This window comes from Hyperoodon ampullatus (assembly GCF_949752795.1).
Source record: "Hyperoodon ampullatus genome assembly, chromosome: 10".
NCBI lineage: Eukaryota > Metazoa > Chordata > Mammalia > Artiodactyla > Ziphiidae > Hyperoodon > Hyperoodon ampullatus.
This window is the reverse complement of record NC_136923.1, coordinates 46,583,770-46,600,120: the sequence shown is the minus strand read 5'-3', so window position 1 is coordinate 46,600,120 and position 16,351 is coordinate 46,583,770. Positions and strand designations below refer to the sequence as shown.

Genomic DNA, 16,351 nt, shown 5'->3' with positions numbered 1-16,351 from the left:
TGACGGAATTCTAATGTATAGTATATAAGAATAATGCACCAAAAGGTACCAAGCACCAAAGCATGAACTGGAATAGAATTTTTTTTTTTTACAAACTGAACTTCTGATAGTATTTATTAGAAAGCACATAAAACATTAGGGCTTTAGAGACAGTGCAGGTATTTATAGTTAAGGCTGATTTACTCTTCTTAACCTCACCCGCCAGCCTGAAATAATACAGTGGGCCTGTATGGTGACTACTTTCCTGATCCTCTGAGACAACAAAGACGTAAGGAATGAATTAAGAACCCCAGAGCCACTGCCTTATACTCCTGGCTACCATTAGTATCAATTCTGGGCAGTTTGTTTTTAAGAGCACACATGTATAAGATTCTGTGTAACTGGTACATAAGTATTTGGTCACCTTTCACAGTTCTCCTTCACAGTTCTATGCTTGGCAGCATATATGCTAAAACCTTAAAAACGGGCAAAAAGAATCTGTATTCTAAGAAATACATGAGATGGAGAGAAATAATCTAGCTAAAATAATACTGCAAATTATATTTAAATTTCATGATTTCTTGATTCAAGAAAATGAAATTCATTTCCATAGTTGGCTACTGTAAAATGTGGCATACAAATATTTTAGGAGACATATCTGTATTTTAAATTCTACGCACATGTAAATGAACAAATAACAATTAGTAAGTGTCTATTTTTCAACTTCATCTCTAATATTGAAACAGAACAACAGACTGCCATAAAGTTTTTTAAACTTTTAAGTTACCAGATATTTACAAATAAGATACAATCTGTATCAAAAAAAGGGGACACTTTCAACTATATCTGCTGCTTTCACTGGGACTCCGGTGATGAGAGTAACTTCGGTCACTTTCACTGTCAGAGCCATAAGATCTACAACTCCTGTATAACAAAACAAAAACAGAAATACCTTTTAATTGTCAACCCTTTGAATTCCTCTTGTAGCTTCTTTTTTGATATGAGTGGCCTGAAAGCAAGTGGCTTGAAGAGGCACAGCACAGTGGGTTGGCGAGTGGGGTACTGACTGTGGCAATACTGCAGACTTTTCAAAGATGTCAATGACAGATGGTGGTAATATCAAGGTTAAGATAAAATAAAGAAACTTCTTGGGGAATTACTTGAAATCCACTCATATATGTGAGAATAATTTTCCATGTTACCCAAAATGAACATCAATATTTAATTAGACTGAGGAAGTAAGGGAAAAAAGGCCCACAAAGAGAGTTTCATTAAAAGACAAGGAATCAGATGGGAGCCCAGTGAGGGGTGAGGGTGAGGTGGGCAGGGACAGGACCACTGGGATAGTGAGTCAAGAAGACTTGGTTATGGTCACCATTCAGTTATTTCGAAAAATATTCAGAGAGCCAGTCACTTTGCTAGATGCAAAGGGCACACACAGAGTAGACTATGTAGAGTTTCCTGGGGCTCAAGGATAGTATAGAATAGGGGGCAAGATAAATAAAGCACATGCGGCGGGAGGGCACATATCTCGGAGTGAGCAGTCAGGAAGGGCTTCCCTGGGGCAGTGAGTGGGTTGCAGTGGAGACCTGCAGAGTAGGGGAGAATTGGCTATTTCAAGAGGCAGAAGGGGAGATGGTGAAGTGGGCCTGTGAATCTCTAGGCAGAAAAACAAAAAGGTTCCAGAATGTTAGTGCAGGGAAGACAGAAAAGCCCAAGCTGGAGTTGGTAGGTGGAGAGGCCTCCATGCAATGCTGAGGAGCATGGACCTGCCCCTGAAGGCAGTGGGGCATCCTTGAAGAGTTTCAAACAAGGGAGTGTCCAGATCACACTGATATCCTACAAGCACGACTGACTGTAGTTGTAAGGTACAGGGGAAGGTAAGACCAGAAGCCACCAGGAAAGGGACATTATAAAAAGCAACCCACAAAGACTTCTGCAGTATGAGCCATGTTACATAAAACATATCTATAAATACATACAATATATAAACATTCTTAACCATATAAACTGCAATCCTAAGTGATTATTATATTTTATATGTTACATTTTTTAAAATATTACCTTTTTAAAATTTAAAACACTGACAAATTGGCTGTTAGTTCTAGCAAGCAACCCTATTTAAAGAATGGGCCATGGTTTGAGTGGCCTTCTCTCCTTATTCCTTCCAAAAGAAATGTTTGTCCAAGGATATGTGAATATTTAAAAATCCATTTTAGATTCAAACATTAACAACCACCAGTAAATATTACCCAGCAACTCTTAATACAAAGGCCACTTTCAGTAAATGCCTTTGGGTTGATGAAGTTCAGGAAGAGAAAGAGGTATTTCTGTCCTCAGAAGATGGTGCTTTCTCTTCTACAGCAGTCTCTCACCCCACACCCCAAGTGCCCACAGTAACTTACAGTGCTTGAAAGAACAGAGACCCACCTGGACCGCCTATTGTAGCTTCTGCCTCGGTGATAACTGTCACTCCTCTGGCTTCTACTTCGACTCCGACTCCTGCTATAGTAGCTATCGTAAGTGTAGGACCTGCTTTAACAGCAATAACAAACACTAAATCTTCCCACTCAAATACTCATATATTCCCATTTCTTTTTAGGTTCTTAAGTGTCCTCTTAGGACATGGGCACTATATGACAGTATGAAGACACATCTGCAGAACAAGTACTGGAAACATTTAACAACTGCCCCAAATCAGACTTACCGTATTAAACAGAAAAATGTTATAGTTTCCTTTCTGCATTGAAAAATATCACAAAATTAACACTGAGTTAGTTCAATTGAATCTCGTGGATCTTATTAGGCAATTATAGTCAATAAATCCCTGCCATTACAATTCGACATCAATTATCACTTTTGACACTAGAGCACAATGGGCCAACAGATTAAAAACTGTTCAAAAAGACAAACATATGTTTTTCAATAACATACAACACCTTTTAAAAGGGAATTAAGGGCTTTATAAAACAAGGCCCTTTTAATTCTGCCCCCGCAGGTGGTTTCCCAATCCCTGTCCGTACCTGGACCGACTGTGGGGATCGTACGAGCTGCTCCTGGATCTGCTCCTGCTGGACGTCCTAATAGGAATCACATGAGGGGCTATCAACGTGTGGATCAGGACAGGCTACATCAAAAATCTAGACATTTATTTGCCCATCAAGGAGAAAACACAATGAAATCCAGCAGCCATATTTATTTCATTTTCATATCAAAAGTATATTGGAATTTTTTTAAAAAGCATGTTGGATTTCATAAGAAAGGTTATAAGTTTTACACAATTCTTCTATGAGGTGCACATCAAGAAAGTCGCTGGGGAGGAACTGGGTGGGGAAGGGGAAGACACAGGTGGCACACTTGTAAGTAAAATGAAGCTGCAGCAGTGGTAAATACCTGAGAGGCAAAAGGGGGCTGGAAGAAGCTGGGAAAACCAGAAACTTGGGGTCACCCACCACACACACACCTCTTCCTTTGTCCTCTTTTTTTTTTTTTTTGCGGTACACGGGCCTCTCACTGTTGTGGCCTCTCCCGTTGCGGAGCACAGGCTCCAGACGTGCAGGCTCAGCGGCCATGGCTCACGGGCCCAGCTGCTCCGCGGCATGTGGGATCTTCCCGGACTGGGGCACGAACCCGCGTCCCCTGCATCGGCAGGCGGACTCTCAACCACTGCGCCACCAGGGAAGCCCCTCTGTCCTCTTTTAATAGTCCTCCTCTCCCAATACCTAACCCGAGTCAAGAGATGACTGCAGATGGAAACTTAGGTTAAAGAGGATGTACTGGGGGTTCAGGTCGTAGTCAGGGCCTCTTTTAGATACTTCTACTGCTTCTCTTTCCTCACTCTGATAAGATCCCATCTTGAGAACAGCCAGTAAGAATCCAATAGCTCTTTGAAAGAAAGAATTAGGTGAGAAAGTAGGCCCGTCTGATAGTCAGCAATGACAAGATCCTTTTCAACAGCTACCCCACTCTGCCTGTGCAGGGCAGGCCTTCAAAAGAAGACAGATGGAGACCCCACAGTAGGACAGGATTCACAAGCTCACCTATGGCTTTTGTAACTGCGGTAGGAACTGCTCCGGCTTCTTGTGCGGCCTCTGCTGTACCACCCTCTGCTCCGACTTCTGGAGTAGCTTCTTGATCTACAAGTACGAGTTGAAAAAATATAAATCATGTTAACTCATTATGCTGTTAAAACTAATTACTAGTAGGGCAGGAGGGGGAAAACCCAACAAGAGGAAACGTCTCTGGAAAGGTCTCTCACGAACTCCTCACAGCGGGTATCACAGAGACGGCTAATGAGGGTTTAACCTGAACAGAATAAAATAAAGAGAAAACAGAAAAGGCTGATATAGGTATGTTCATAGGAGCCCTACCTGTAATACCAGAAGAGGAAACAATCCAAATCTCCATTAACGGTAGAATGGGTTAAAAAAAAATTAACACAGATATATACTGAAATATTCTAAAGTAGGAAAATGAACTACAGCTGCCATGTATCAACAGAGGTAACTCTTGGGAACATAATGTTGAGTGAAAAAGGCAAACGTAGAATATCTATACATACAAAAAAGGATTTTGTTTGAGAACAAGCAAAAGCAACATTATATATAGATAGAAACATTTACAGTAAAGCTACAAAGAAAAACAACAAAATTATAATAGAAGTTTAGAATAATGTTTAACTCTAGGAGAAAAGAGAGAAAGTAGGGTAGCATCGGGTAGGACTACATTAGGTATGTCAAAGCTCTATTTTTTTTTTTTTATTAGTTTCTGCTTTATAACAAAGTGAATCAGTCATACATATACATCTGTTCCCACATCCCTTCCCTCATGCATCTCCCTCCCTCCCACCCTCCCCATCCCACCCCTCCAGGCGGTCACAAAGCACCGAGCTGATCTCCCTGTGCTCTGCGGCTGCAAAGCTCTATTTTTAAAGCCAGATACCATTTAAAATTATTTTTTATACCTTAATCATTAAAAAAATTTATACCTATTTAATATTTAATAAAACAAACAAGAAACTTAATGCAATTTTGCCCCCACCCTGCTTCCCCTAGTTTATGCTTGTCATTCAGGAACTGAACAATACCCCTGTGTATGTGCTACTCAGGTAATATCTTCATAGGTTTTATTCAGTACGTACTTATGTTTGGGAAGACAGATGCAGTTTACTGGCAAAGACACATTCTGTTCTCATAAGATCCTACTCATTTACTCAACGAACAATTATAGAGCGACTCTGTTAGGTGAATGAAAGATGAGTAGCAAACAGCCCCTGACTTCACTGAGTTTGCAGGCCAGAAGGGAAGTCAGGCCCACGTAAGTAACCAAAACAGGGAGGCAAAGTTTAGCTATCTCAGTCTACTATCTGTGAGCTGCCCAACTTAAGAGCAAATTTCTTAGCATTTCCATGCCTCACTGTCTTCATGTATGAAATGAAATACCACCCACTCCAAAGGCAGGGGCAGGAAGGCAGATGAGAATGGCCAGCGTCACCAACAGCTCAGAGCTGTCTGAGTGTAAACGGTAAGTACACACCGAGCGGACAGGAGGCTGGAGTAGCTCAACAGGCACCTTCATCTAGAATATGAACCCGGAGAGAAAAGGCCAGGATTCACCAGCTCTCTGGGCCTTGTTGGGAGTCGGAGCAGGAGGAGGTAGAGACGCCAACAACTCAAGCATGGAATGGTCTGAGAAGGAATGAGGAGAGCTAGCAGAGGGCTTCTAGAAGGACTGAAGGGACTGAAAACATGCCCTGGCACTGGCCATGCGGAAGTACCTGAAAATCTTAGTCAGCTGAGTGAGATGGGGGAGGGAAGGCACAATACAAACGGCAAGCAACTGAAGAGTAAATGGGAAATGGTTATTGTAGATGGTAAATGTTGGCTCCTATTTTTAAAGAAATCTGGGTAAGGGAAGAAAATGACTGATAGATAACTAGGAAGAAAAAAAGTTAAAGATTCTTACTGCATTTTACGTTCAAGTGATGAAAATCAAGCACAACGTAGTAAAGGATATGAGTCAGAGGCAGTGAGGCAAAACCATGAAACATTTACAAGGAAAAGAAAAGAATACAAATTACTTGTTAACTTCATACCACCATCACCAATTTTTTTTAGTTTTAAAAATGCTCATTCAGGGGCTTCCCTGGTGGCACAGTGGTTGAGAGTCCGCCTGCCGATGCAGGGGACACGGGTTCGTGCCCCGGTCCGGGAAGATCCCACATGCCACGGAGCGGCTGGGCCCGTGAGCCATGGCCGCTGAGCCTGCGCGTCCGGAGCCTGTGCTCCGCAACAGGAGAGGCCACAACAGTGAGAGGCCCACGTACCACAAAAAAAAAAAAAAAAAAAAAAAAGCTCATTCTCTGCATTAGCCAGTCTATTGCTGATGACAAAAGTTAGACGTAACTTGAACCAAAAATCAACCAATCAATCTTAAGATGATCATTTTTACCATTTCCTGCCCCTTGAATAAAGATCAACTAGATGCATGTCCTCGGCAGGTAACTTTGCCTCTCTGGCCCTCACCCTCCACTTGTATAAAATGGAGGGTTAGATTACTGATCTCTAAATCCTACATATTCTGTAAATGCAAGATTCCCTTCTAAGGCATCACTAACAGTAGAGAGAGCGGGAGAACAGTAGTTCTCCTTTAAAAATGGAGAACTTGCCACCTATCACAGCAACTCACTGCAATTGCCATGGAGCTTTAATTGACAGCAATAGTTTTTTTTACCCTGAGCCCAAATTTCTTCCCCTGAAATCTCCACTCCCTGTGTCTTCAGTCTGCTCTGTAAGTCACACAGCACAAGCTTTCTCTTTATTCCCTCCCAGATATTGGGAAATAGTGATCTTGTCCCTAACTCTGATGTTCTTCCAAGCAAAACAATAACAGACGCTCATTGGGAGAAAAAAAGGAAAAGAGAATAATGCTCACCGATAAGATGATGTGGAACTTCTCGATCGACTTCTTGAGTGACTGTAGGAGACAGACCTTGTTCTGTGCCTTGATTTGGTCTCAGATTTACTTCGAGATCTACTTGGACTCCTGGACTGGCTATCACCATCCCGACTAGGTGTCTGCTCATCACTCGAACTCTCCTGATTTCTTGGCCTCCGGTTTAAGCGTGCTGTCTTTCTTACTTCATCAAAGAGAGACCCAGGCCGAACTTTATTTTTGCTTTTAATTTCTATTCTCAAGCCTTGTGGTTTCATTTCAGGCACAGTAGTCAGTGCCTTAACTTCCACTGCACTTGATGTAGTAGCAGATGGTGCTGCCAGGTTCCCCACACCTTGCAGGGGCTTCCATTTATTATCCATGAGACTGGTCTGGCTTTTCTCAGCCACCTCTCTCTTCACAGTGCTTTCTACAGCAGTGGCCAAGCTGGCGGAGCTGCTGTCCTGTTTTCCCACCTCACCCACCGTTTTGCTTTCTGACATTCTGCTTTCCTGTTTTCCCAACTCTGCCTCAGGATGCTCTGTTGGCATATCCTGCTTTAGAACAATGCCTATATCCGGGGTGTCAAGCCTTGAATTTCCTAGAGGGGAAGCCCCCTCGGCCTTTGCTGGGGAACTCCTATCAGGAGTGCAAATCTCCATGTTGTCATCTGTTTGAAGCAGATCCTCCACTCCGCCTGGAATGCTCTCTTCAATATGCTGAACGTTCGGGGGAGAACTGACTACATTTTCCTCAGTGTTTAAAGCTGCGGGAGACACACTGAGTTTACTATCATCTTTAGTAGGCTGATCAGCATCTGATGAAACCGTTATTGGATTATGTTTACCTGAAAGACTGCCATCTTCACAGGGCTTCTCAGTTTGGGGAATATTTTCTTTTATGGCTTCACTGTTTTCAGAAAGTTGTTTTTTCTCTTTTGCTTCCTGAGTAACTTGCTTTTCATTAATCTCCTCCTCCTCCTCTTCACCAAATTCTAGTGGAGGCTGCCAGTGAAATGCTTGTTTTCGTTTTGGAGCCTTGTGTTTTTTATCTTTTTTCCCTTTTAATTTCTCTTTTGCTTTTTTGGTATGTTCCCTTTTAAGATGCTCCTTTGAACTGTGTTTATGCTTGTGTGGTTTTCCTCTACTGTTTTCTGAATTGGAATAGAACCCCTCAGAATCAGAGGTTGATGACCGCTGTTTGCTTGATTTCCAGGCACTATTACCATCAGGCAGTAAAGTATTTGCTGAAGACTTAGTTGCTGGTTTGGCTTTGATGTGAATTTCACCCAACTCTGACTCAGAATCTGAAGTGGCTTCACCTTCCTCCTTATCAGAAGATGGCCGGGAATTATTTTTACTGTTTTTAGTTACATCTTGTTCAGAGTTTGACTCAGAGTCCCATTTACTCCCAGCATAATTCTTCCTTTTGGGCTTACTGCCATTTCTAAAGTGATCAGAAGGACTTTCTTTCAAAGTTCTTTTTTTTGAATGAGGGCATTCCCGTTCAGGCTTAGATTTCTCTTCATCTCTGTTTTTCTCTTGTTTATTATTCATGTCCACTTGCTTCTCTTTTTCCTGGGCTGACTGTGTAACCCGAACACTTGACTGTTCACTGTCTGAAGAATAATCTAAAGATGACCTGCTTTCACTGTACTTTCTATGACATGAAGACTTGTCTCTGCCTTTGACATATTTATTACGAAGTGTCTTTTCAGAGCTGCTGCTGTGCCTTTTACTTGAGGTGTTATTTTTTTTCCCATTGGATCTAAATTTTCTCTTGGCTCGTCTTCCATCATCACTGCTAACAGAAGAGTATGAAAATGATCTACTACACCGTGAGTGGTCACTGTATTTATTTCGTGAATGAGATCTAGATGAGGGAGACCTAGACCTTGAATGTGAACTACCTAAACTTCGAGATCTTGTGTATGACCTGGAATAAGATCTACTCCTAGAAGATCTACTCCTTGACCTTGGTGAGCTTTCTGAACTTCTATCACTGTATTTTGAATAAGCGCTCCGATCACTTTCTGAATTTTTTTCTCTTTTATGGTAGGATGATGAACTACCAGTCTCTTTAACATTTGCTAAACCGTAAGTGCTTTGGATGGGCAGCAAATGGGTTGTTTTAGCTTTCATTTCCTGGATTCGTTCATAAGAGGGCTTCCAGGGCTTCTGTCCAGGCTTCCACCTTGAAGGAGGGGGGCTGTCACTCAGTGGTATTACAGGAATATTTTCCGCCACCACTGGTTGTACTAAAACATTTTCATTTTGTGTCACTGTTGCTCTTAAAGGTTCTGTTTTAACAGGTTTATTTTCACTTAACTGAGAGGCTGTTCCTCTTGGTGATTTTGATGCTGTTCTTTGGTGCCCTGACTTAGAACTAGATCTGGACTTTGATCTACTTCGAGAATGTGATGAGGATTTTGATGGAGTCCTTGATCTTGAGCTTCCTCTAGAATAAGACTGTGAGTGAGATTTTGATCTGTATGAGTCTCTGCTGGAATGGGTTGAAGAGCTCTGGTCATCCTTATCAGATTTAGACCAGTCCCTCTTGGACGAGTGATGAGATGACAATGAGGAAGAACGAGATCTCCTTTCTCTATCACATGAGGATTTCACTCTTCGGGTGGAAGATTTTAAGGATTCTATGTCAGATGGTACAATAATCCTTCTCTTCTTAGTCTGTTTGTGCCTTCTGCAATGTTTCTGCTTTTTAGCTTTCTTTTTATGCTTAACCTTTTTCTCTTTTCTGCGTTTTTTATGGTGACCATCAGAGTGTCTTGCCGTACTTAGATCTGAATAATATCCATTATAGGACCACGATCGGGATCTCTGGGACAAGCTTCTTTCATCCCATCGGCTTGAACAGGGGTCACTTAACCTATAGAAAAGGACATAATATGCATGCAATTATTTACAAGCATGTTTTCTATGCTTTAAAATTAAAACACATTTGTTGTCAATACAAATGCATCAGCAAAAGCTTAGTTAACAACCAAGTACTGACTCTGTCAACACTTTAAGCACACGTAGGAAGGATAAACCAACAGCTGATAGGCCTGGTCCTGACCTTTTAATTTCAAAGAGATCATTACTATCAGATCACTACTATCAGACTTACAAAAGGATTTTTTTCAGAGCCAAGCCAAGAATTTTCAAATTCGATAGGAAAATAGTTTTGAAAAGCAAACCAACTATAGCAATCACAAAAGCACTGCTGACCTACTGAATTCCTGGCTATCATCCACTCAATAACACTCTGCCTCCAGGAATAATTCCTGAGGGAGAATCAAATCAAGTTCCCAAACAATTCTGATAATTCTCTGCAGATACAGGATAACTGCCTGAACTTTAGGCAAAGCCTCTTTTTCTTTTTGGCTGCACGGCTTGTGGGATCTTAGTTCCCCGACCAGGGATCAAACCCAAGCACCAGCAGGGAAAACTCCTGAGTTGTAACCACTGGACCACCAGGGAATTCCTTAAAAACATGACTACTGTTTTTATCTCAGCCTCATAGAGGTAATCAACAACGTTCCCCTATGGTTTTAGTTAAACTACTTAGTATAGAAATTAGGGGAAAAGTACATGAAAATAGATGCAGACTTTACAATATCTCAGTGGTAATGTCAGGGCTCAAAACTGAGAGTTCTCAGTGCCACTGTGTCTACACCACTTCCACACAGCAGGCGCACACCTTTTCCTCCCTCTTCTAACTCTGAACCATTCTGCTGGATGCACACAGAGAAAAACAGAATTCTACCATGAACAATTACACAGGGTCCCATTGGTATATTTTGCACTAGCTATTCTGGGGCCAGCCCCATTTCTAAAATACTGCACTGTGGAGTGTCACTGAAGACAGGAGATGGATACACTTCTGAAGAAACAGAAGTCCCTGGGGTCAGAAGTTAACACACACACTGGGTACAGATTTCCCTATCTACCCATTTATTCATTAGTGACTATGAGAACAGGCTAGGAAAGAATCTGCTATATAATTTTTTTTAAGTCCTGATTATTTCTAAAATTGAACAAGAAATCTTTAAGAAATTCAGGAAATTCAGGTTATAGTCTTGTGAGGGAAAAGAGAATTTTGATTTAAAAGCACCCAAAGTCAAGCAGCCCTCCTCCCATTTCACCAAGCATTCCCAAATGTATTCTCTTTGGTCACAGTCTAATTTTAACGGTAAATATTTAGTGAAAAGTCCAGAAGTATGTCTCTATCCCCTTAAGACTTAAAATATAGAGGACACAGGATTGTACTTATACTTACTTATCTCCTTTACTCCATTTTTCTCCACTAGGTGGTCTATATGCTCTTAATCTCTGCATTTCTTCTTTCCAGTGAGGAGGAGTTTCACTGCTATCATCATCATCTGATTCGGAACAGGATCTTGATCTTGGAGGTGTGTGATAGCGCTTTAAAAAAAAAGTTAGGAATAACTACCTTCAAAATATCTCTTAAGTGTAATCTGCTATAGGACAGAGGTAGGTATAAGACCCAATCTCTGATGCCATTCAAAGGCAATAACGACTGAAGTACCAAGAAGATGGTATGAAGTTATGTCAAATTAAAAAAAATGAGAAAGCTGGAGACTCACCTGTAATCACACAAAAAAATTTCCTCTTTGAAGTCCTAATGGTTATATTCATTAGCCTAGATTATTCAATATACTAACATTTCTCAGCATACTGATTATTTCACATTCATTTCATATTCAAACCCATTCAAACACAGCAGTAAACACTAATCTAACAGCAGTGCCTTCCCATCACTATATAGAATACAACTAGCTCCTTGGACAGATTTTGGACTATACCTAAGATTAAAGCTAGGATTTTGCCTAGAGGTAAAAACATTTTACCATTTAAGATAAGTAATTTGAAAAAAGTCCAGTTTTAACACACATACAATTGTGCCCCTTCCTTTAATCTTCCGTCCAGACTTTGATACAGATGGTTTCTGATCATTTACAATGGGTGTAATATCAGGAATCTTCCTGGAAAAGAAGATTGAAAATTTTAAAAAAGCAAACGCTAGGCAGTTTTCTCAGTGTTTTTTTTAAATGCAGAATTTATGTTCCTATCATACAAAAACACTTCATTTAGATTCAACACTTTTGTAGAATGAGGCACTCCACATAACCTAATTTTCTAAGCAAATCCTTTAAATACAGAAACTTAAAAAAAAAGTAACCCGGGGCTTCCCTGGTGGCGCAGTGGTTGAGAGTCCACCTGCCAATGCGGGGGATGTGGGTTCGTGCCCCGGTCCGGGAGGATCCCACATGCCGCGGAGCAGCTGGGCCCATGAGCCATTGCCACTGGGCCTGCGCGTCTGGAGCCTGTGCTCCGCAATGGGAGAGGCCACAGCTGTGAGAGGCCCGCGTACCGCAAAAAAAAAAAAAAAAAAAGTAACCCAACTGAGTAGAAATACACGATACTAGTATCAATCTTTTAAAGTACAGAACTACTTTCAAAAAAATCCTTTTTTAGATGTCTCTTGTCAAAACAGTAATGTCCTTAGGGAATCCTAAAGTATTGTTGACTCTAATGCTCAAGTGTTTTTAACAGTTTTAAATTTTATTATATATATATATATTTTAAAATATTTATTTATTTATTTTATTTATCTCGGCTGTGCTGGGTCTCAGTTGTGGCACGTGGATCTTTACTTGCGGCATGGGGGACCTTTTAGTTGCAGCATGCGGGCTCTTTACTTGCGGCATGCATGTGGGATCTAGCTCCCTGACCAGGGATTGAACCCGGGCCCCCTGCACTGGGAGCACAGAGTCCTACCCACTGGACCACCAGGGAAGTCCCTTATTTTATATTTTTAATAGTTTGTTTGTCTACCCCACTTTACTATAAGCTGCCCCTCCTTCAATGCTCTGAATCTACTACTTTATCTTATGGGTAATTCTAAGAGTATAGTTTTTATGGCAGCTACAGTCCTCCATGCCTGAGAAGTCTTTTCATACTTGAGTTTGTTTTGTATCTGTTATTATTAACATAATGGCTAGCTTTTATTGAGGACTTACTATGTGTCAGGTGTTATGTTAATAAGCATTTTAAACATACTTTTTTAAATTGGGTAAAAATATATAACATAAAATTGGCCATTTTAACCATTTTTAAATGTACAATTCAGTGGCATTAATTATACTCAAAATGTTGTGCAACCATCACTACTATCTTTCCAAAACTTCTTCATCACCTCATCCTGAAACTCTACCTATTAAGCAATACCTCTCCATTTCCCTCATTCCCTTAGCTTCTGGTAACCTCTAATTTATGGCTGAATAACATTCCGTTGTATATATATATATACACCACATTTTGTTTATCCATTCATCTGTTGGTGGACGCTGAGTTGTCTCCACGTTTTTGCTACTGTGAATAATGCTGCAATGAACCCTGGAGTACAAGTATCTGTTTGAATCTATTTTCAATTCTTTTGGATATGCACCTAGGAGTAGACATGCTGAGTTACATGGTAAATCCATGTTCAAGTTTTTGAGGAACCACCAAACTGTTTTCCACAGCAGCTGCATCATTTTAGACTCCTCCTAGCAATATATGAGGATTCCAATTTTCTCCACATCCTCACGGACACTAGTTTTTTGGGGTTTTGTTTTAAATTACAGCCGTCCTAGTAGGTGAGACACAGTATCTCACTGTGGGTCTGATTTGCATTTTCCTAATGACTAATGACATTAAATATCTTTTCACATGTTTGTTCCCCATTTGTACATCTTCTTTGGAGAAATGTCTATTCAAGTGCTTTGCCTATTTTTAAACTGAGTTGTCTTTTTGTTGATATTGCTCATGCTTTTGGTGTCAAATAGAAGAATCCACTGCTGAACCTAAGGTCATGAAGGTTTACCCCTATGTTTTCTTCTAAGAGTTTTACGGTTTTAGTTCTTATACTTAGGTCATTGACCCATTTTGAATTAATGTTTGCATATGATGTGAGGTAGGGTCCAACCTCATTCTTTTGCATGTGGAAATCCAGGTGTCTCAGCGCCATTTATTGAAGAGACTATTCTTTCTCCATGGAATGGACTTTGCACCCTTATCTAAAATATAATGGCCATGCAAAGTTTGAATCTCAGAATCAAAAATTAGAATTTTTATCATCTCGGGCCAGTTATTTAGCTCTTTGAGCTTCAGCTTTCACACTTGTAAAACAGAGATAACACTTCAATTTATTTATACGAATTAAAGAGATAATGTATGAAAAACTGTTAGTTCAGTGCTTTGCATATAGTAAGGGCTTCCCCCCAGAGCAGGGTTCTCAAACTCAAATGCTGACAGGCAGATAATGTAAATCAGTGAAGAAGACACAACAGAATAGTTCACTTTCCACTTGATTATTCTTCCACTTGAAGAATAACAGTTCAAGCCCAGTGATACACTTCAACTTCTCTTGGTCAGGAGACAGCAGAGATTGGTATGAACAGGGACAGCACTCTCGAGTAGCCACTAATTTTTGCCTTGCAGTGAAACAGAACCAATGTTTTGGAGGATTCTTCAATTTCTCAAGAGAAGACAAAAATCTGAATTTTTGTATGAGTCAACAATGTTTGAGCCAGTATACGAGCCAATGGTGACACTGTCATGAGAGGTGCCATGAACCTAAGGAATATAATGAATCCAATTCTGGACACCTGGGAGCCAATTTTTAAAAATAAAACAATAATATGAAGGATAAATAACATAGGTCTATACTCCAATGTTTTCATGATCCACCAGTTTTCTCTTCTGCTACAGAGGCTCTCAGACCATGAGTAGGTCCCATATTTCAGGGTCTGAACCTCAATCATGGGGGACCAGATACTGGATGTTCTCAGTGTGTCCACTATGCCCATCCTCTCAGAGACTCACACTGCTCACCTAATCCACATGCCACTGAGGTACTAACCAGAGGTCAATATAATAAATGACACTGGGGAAAAAAAAAATCTAATGGCCATAGATGTATGGGTTTATTTCTGGACTCTTAATTCTATTCCATTGGTCTCTATGTCTATCCTTATGCCAGTACCACACTATTTTTTTTTGAATTTTATTTTATTTTTTTACACAGAAGGTTCTTATTAGATACCACACTATTTTGATGACTGCAGCTTTGTAGTAAATTTTGAAATCAGGACATATGAGTCCTCCAACTTTGTCTTTCTCCCTCAAGATTGTTTCGGCTATTTGTGACACCTTGCAATTCTATACAAACTTGGACATTGACTTTTCCATTTCTGCAAAGTCTACTGGAATTTGACTGAACCCATAGCTCACTTTGAGTAGTACTGACATCTTAATATTAAGCCTTCCAATCCATGAACATAGAATGTCTTTCCACTTATTTAAGTTTTAATTTCTTTCAGCAGTATTTTAGATATATACCTATAGTTTTCATTGTACAAGTCTTTCACCTCCTTGATTTAATTTATTCCTAAGTATTTTATTCTTTTAGATGTTATTTTATGGAATTACTTTCTTAATTTCCTTTTCAGATTGTTCATTGCTGGTTGTTAATAAGTGTTTTAGAGGCATTAGTTCATTTAATTCTCATAACAACACTATGAGGTAGATACTATTATCATCTCCATTTTAAAGACAAAGAATTTTAAGATTAAGAGGTTAAAAATGTTGCCCAAGGTCACGGAAAGAAATGAAACTTGACTCTTATAACCATTTTATAGGGTTTTCCCAACCAGGAATCTGGCTCCAGATAAACATACAATATTACTATAAGAAAACCTTGACTAAAAAGTATATATTAGTCTTTTCAGTCATTTCATATTCATGACATCATTTGATTCTCACAATGAGAGATATAATAGGGACTCTTGGCAAGCAACTGTTAACCTCGTTTTCCTCATGAAGAACAAAGCACTGAACCAAATGACTTGCCTCTTAAGTGTTCGGCACAAATTAATGTTCACCCAGGAACCTTTTAGATGCTGATCCAATGCTGCCACCCTCTACCTCCTCCCCACAACATTCTGATTTAATTTGCTGTATGGCCCAGAAACTGGTATTTTTAAAAGCTTGTCAAATTACTCTGAAGTGCAGCTGAATATGAGAACAAATGAATTAGAGCAAGTGTGGAACCCAGCTTTCGCTAAGTGAATTATAAGTGATAATGAGCTTAACTGCTGGTAAATTCAGTAAGGTGGCAAGCTCACTAAGGTTGACAGCCCCTGTTTCTTATCCTTGCATGCCCTGCATTATTAGCACTCAATTCTAGCTCCCAAACAACTGATCAAATCTCAAACATTCTAATGAAATAGATCAACTCGCTATCTTTGTATGACACAACTACCTGCCAATTATGATTTTAAATAATTCTGCAGAATATAACTTCCAAAGATGTTATGTAACCAAAGAAGAGTGATGACCAAATAAACTTACTAGCAATATTCAACCATAAATAC

General features: G+C 40.0%; 1 protein-coding gene across 3 annotated transcripts in view; it reads right to left on the bottom strand.

Annotated features, from left to right (window-relative positions):
- Positions 1-807: 807 nt before the first annotated feature.
- Positions 808-16,351, bottom strand: part of NKTR (natural killer cell triggering receptor) — a gene marked incomplete at its 5' end in the record, with an annotated part of 46,766 nt that continues 31,222 nt past the window's right edge. For 2 of the 3 annotated variants that reach the window (XM_079712924.1, XM_079712925.1), the window contains 7 exons: positions 808-903; positions 2,410-2,511; positions 3,003-3,059; positions 4,020-4,115; positions 6,913-9,798; positions 11,191-11,336; positions 11,830-11,917. In XM_079712924.1, coding sequence (XP_079569050.1) covers positions 816-903; positions 2,410-2,511; positions 3,003-3,059; positions 4,020-4,115; positions 6,913-9,798; positions 11,191-11,336; positions 11,830-11,917 — 3,463 coding nt within the window. In that variant the 3' untranslated portion in view covers positions 808-815. Of the gene's footprint in view, positions 904-2,409; positions 2,515-3,002; positions 3,060-4,019; positions 4,116-6,912; positions 9,799-11,190; positions 11,337-11,829; positions 11,918-16,351 lie in introns of all 3 variants that reach the window. The other variant, XM_079712923.1, reaches the window with a different exon arrangement.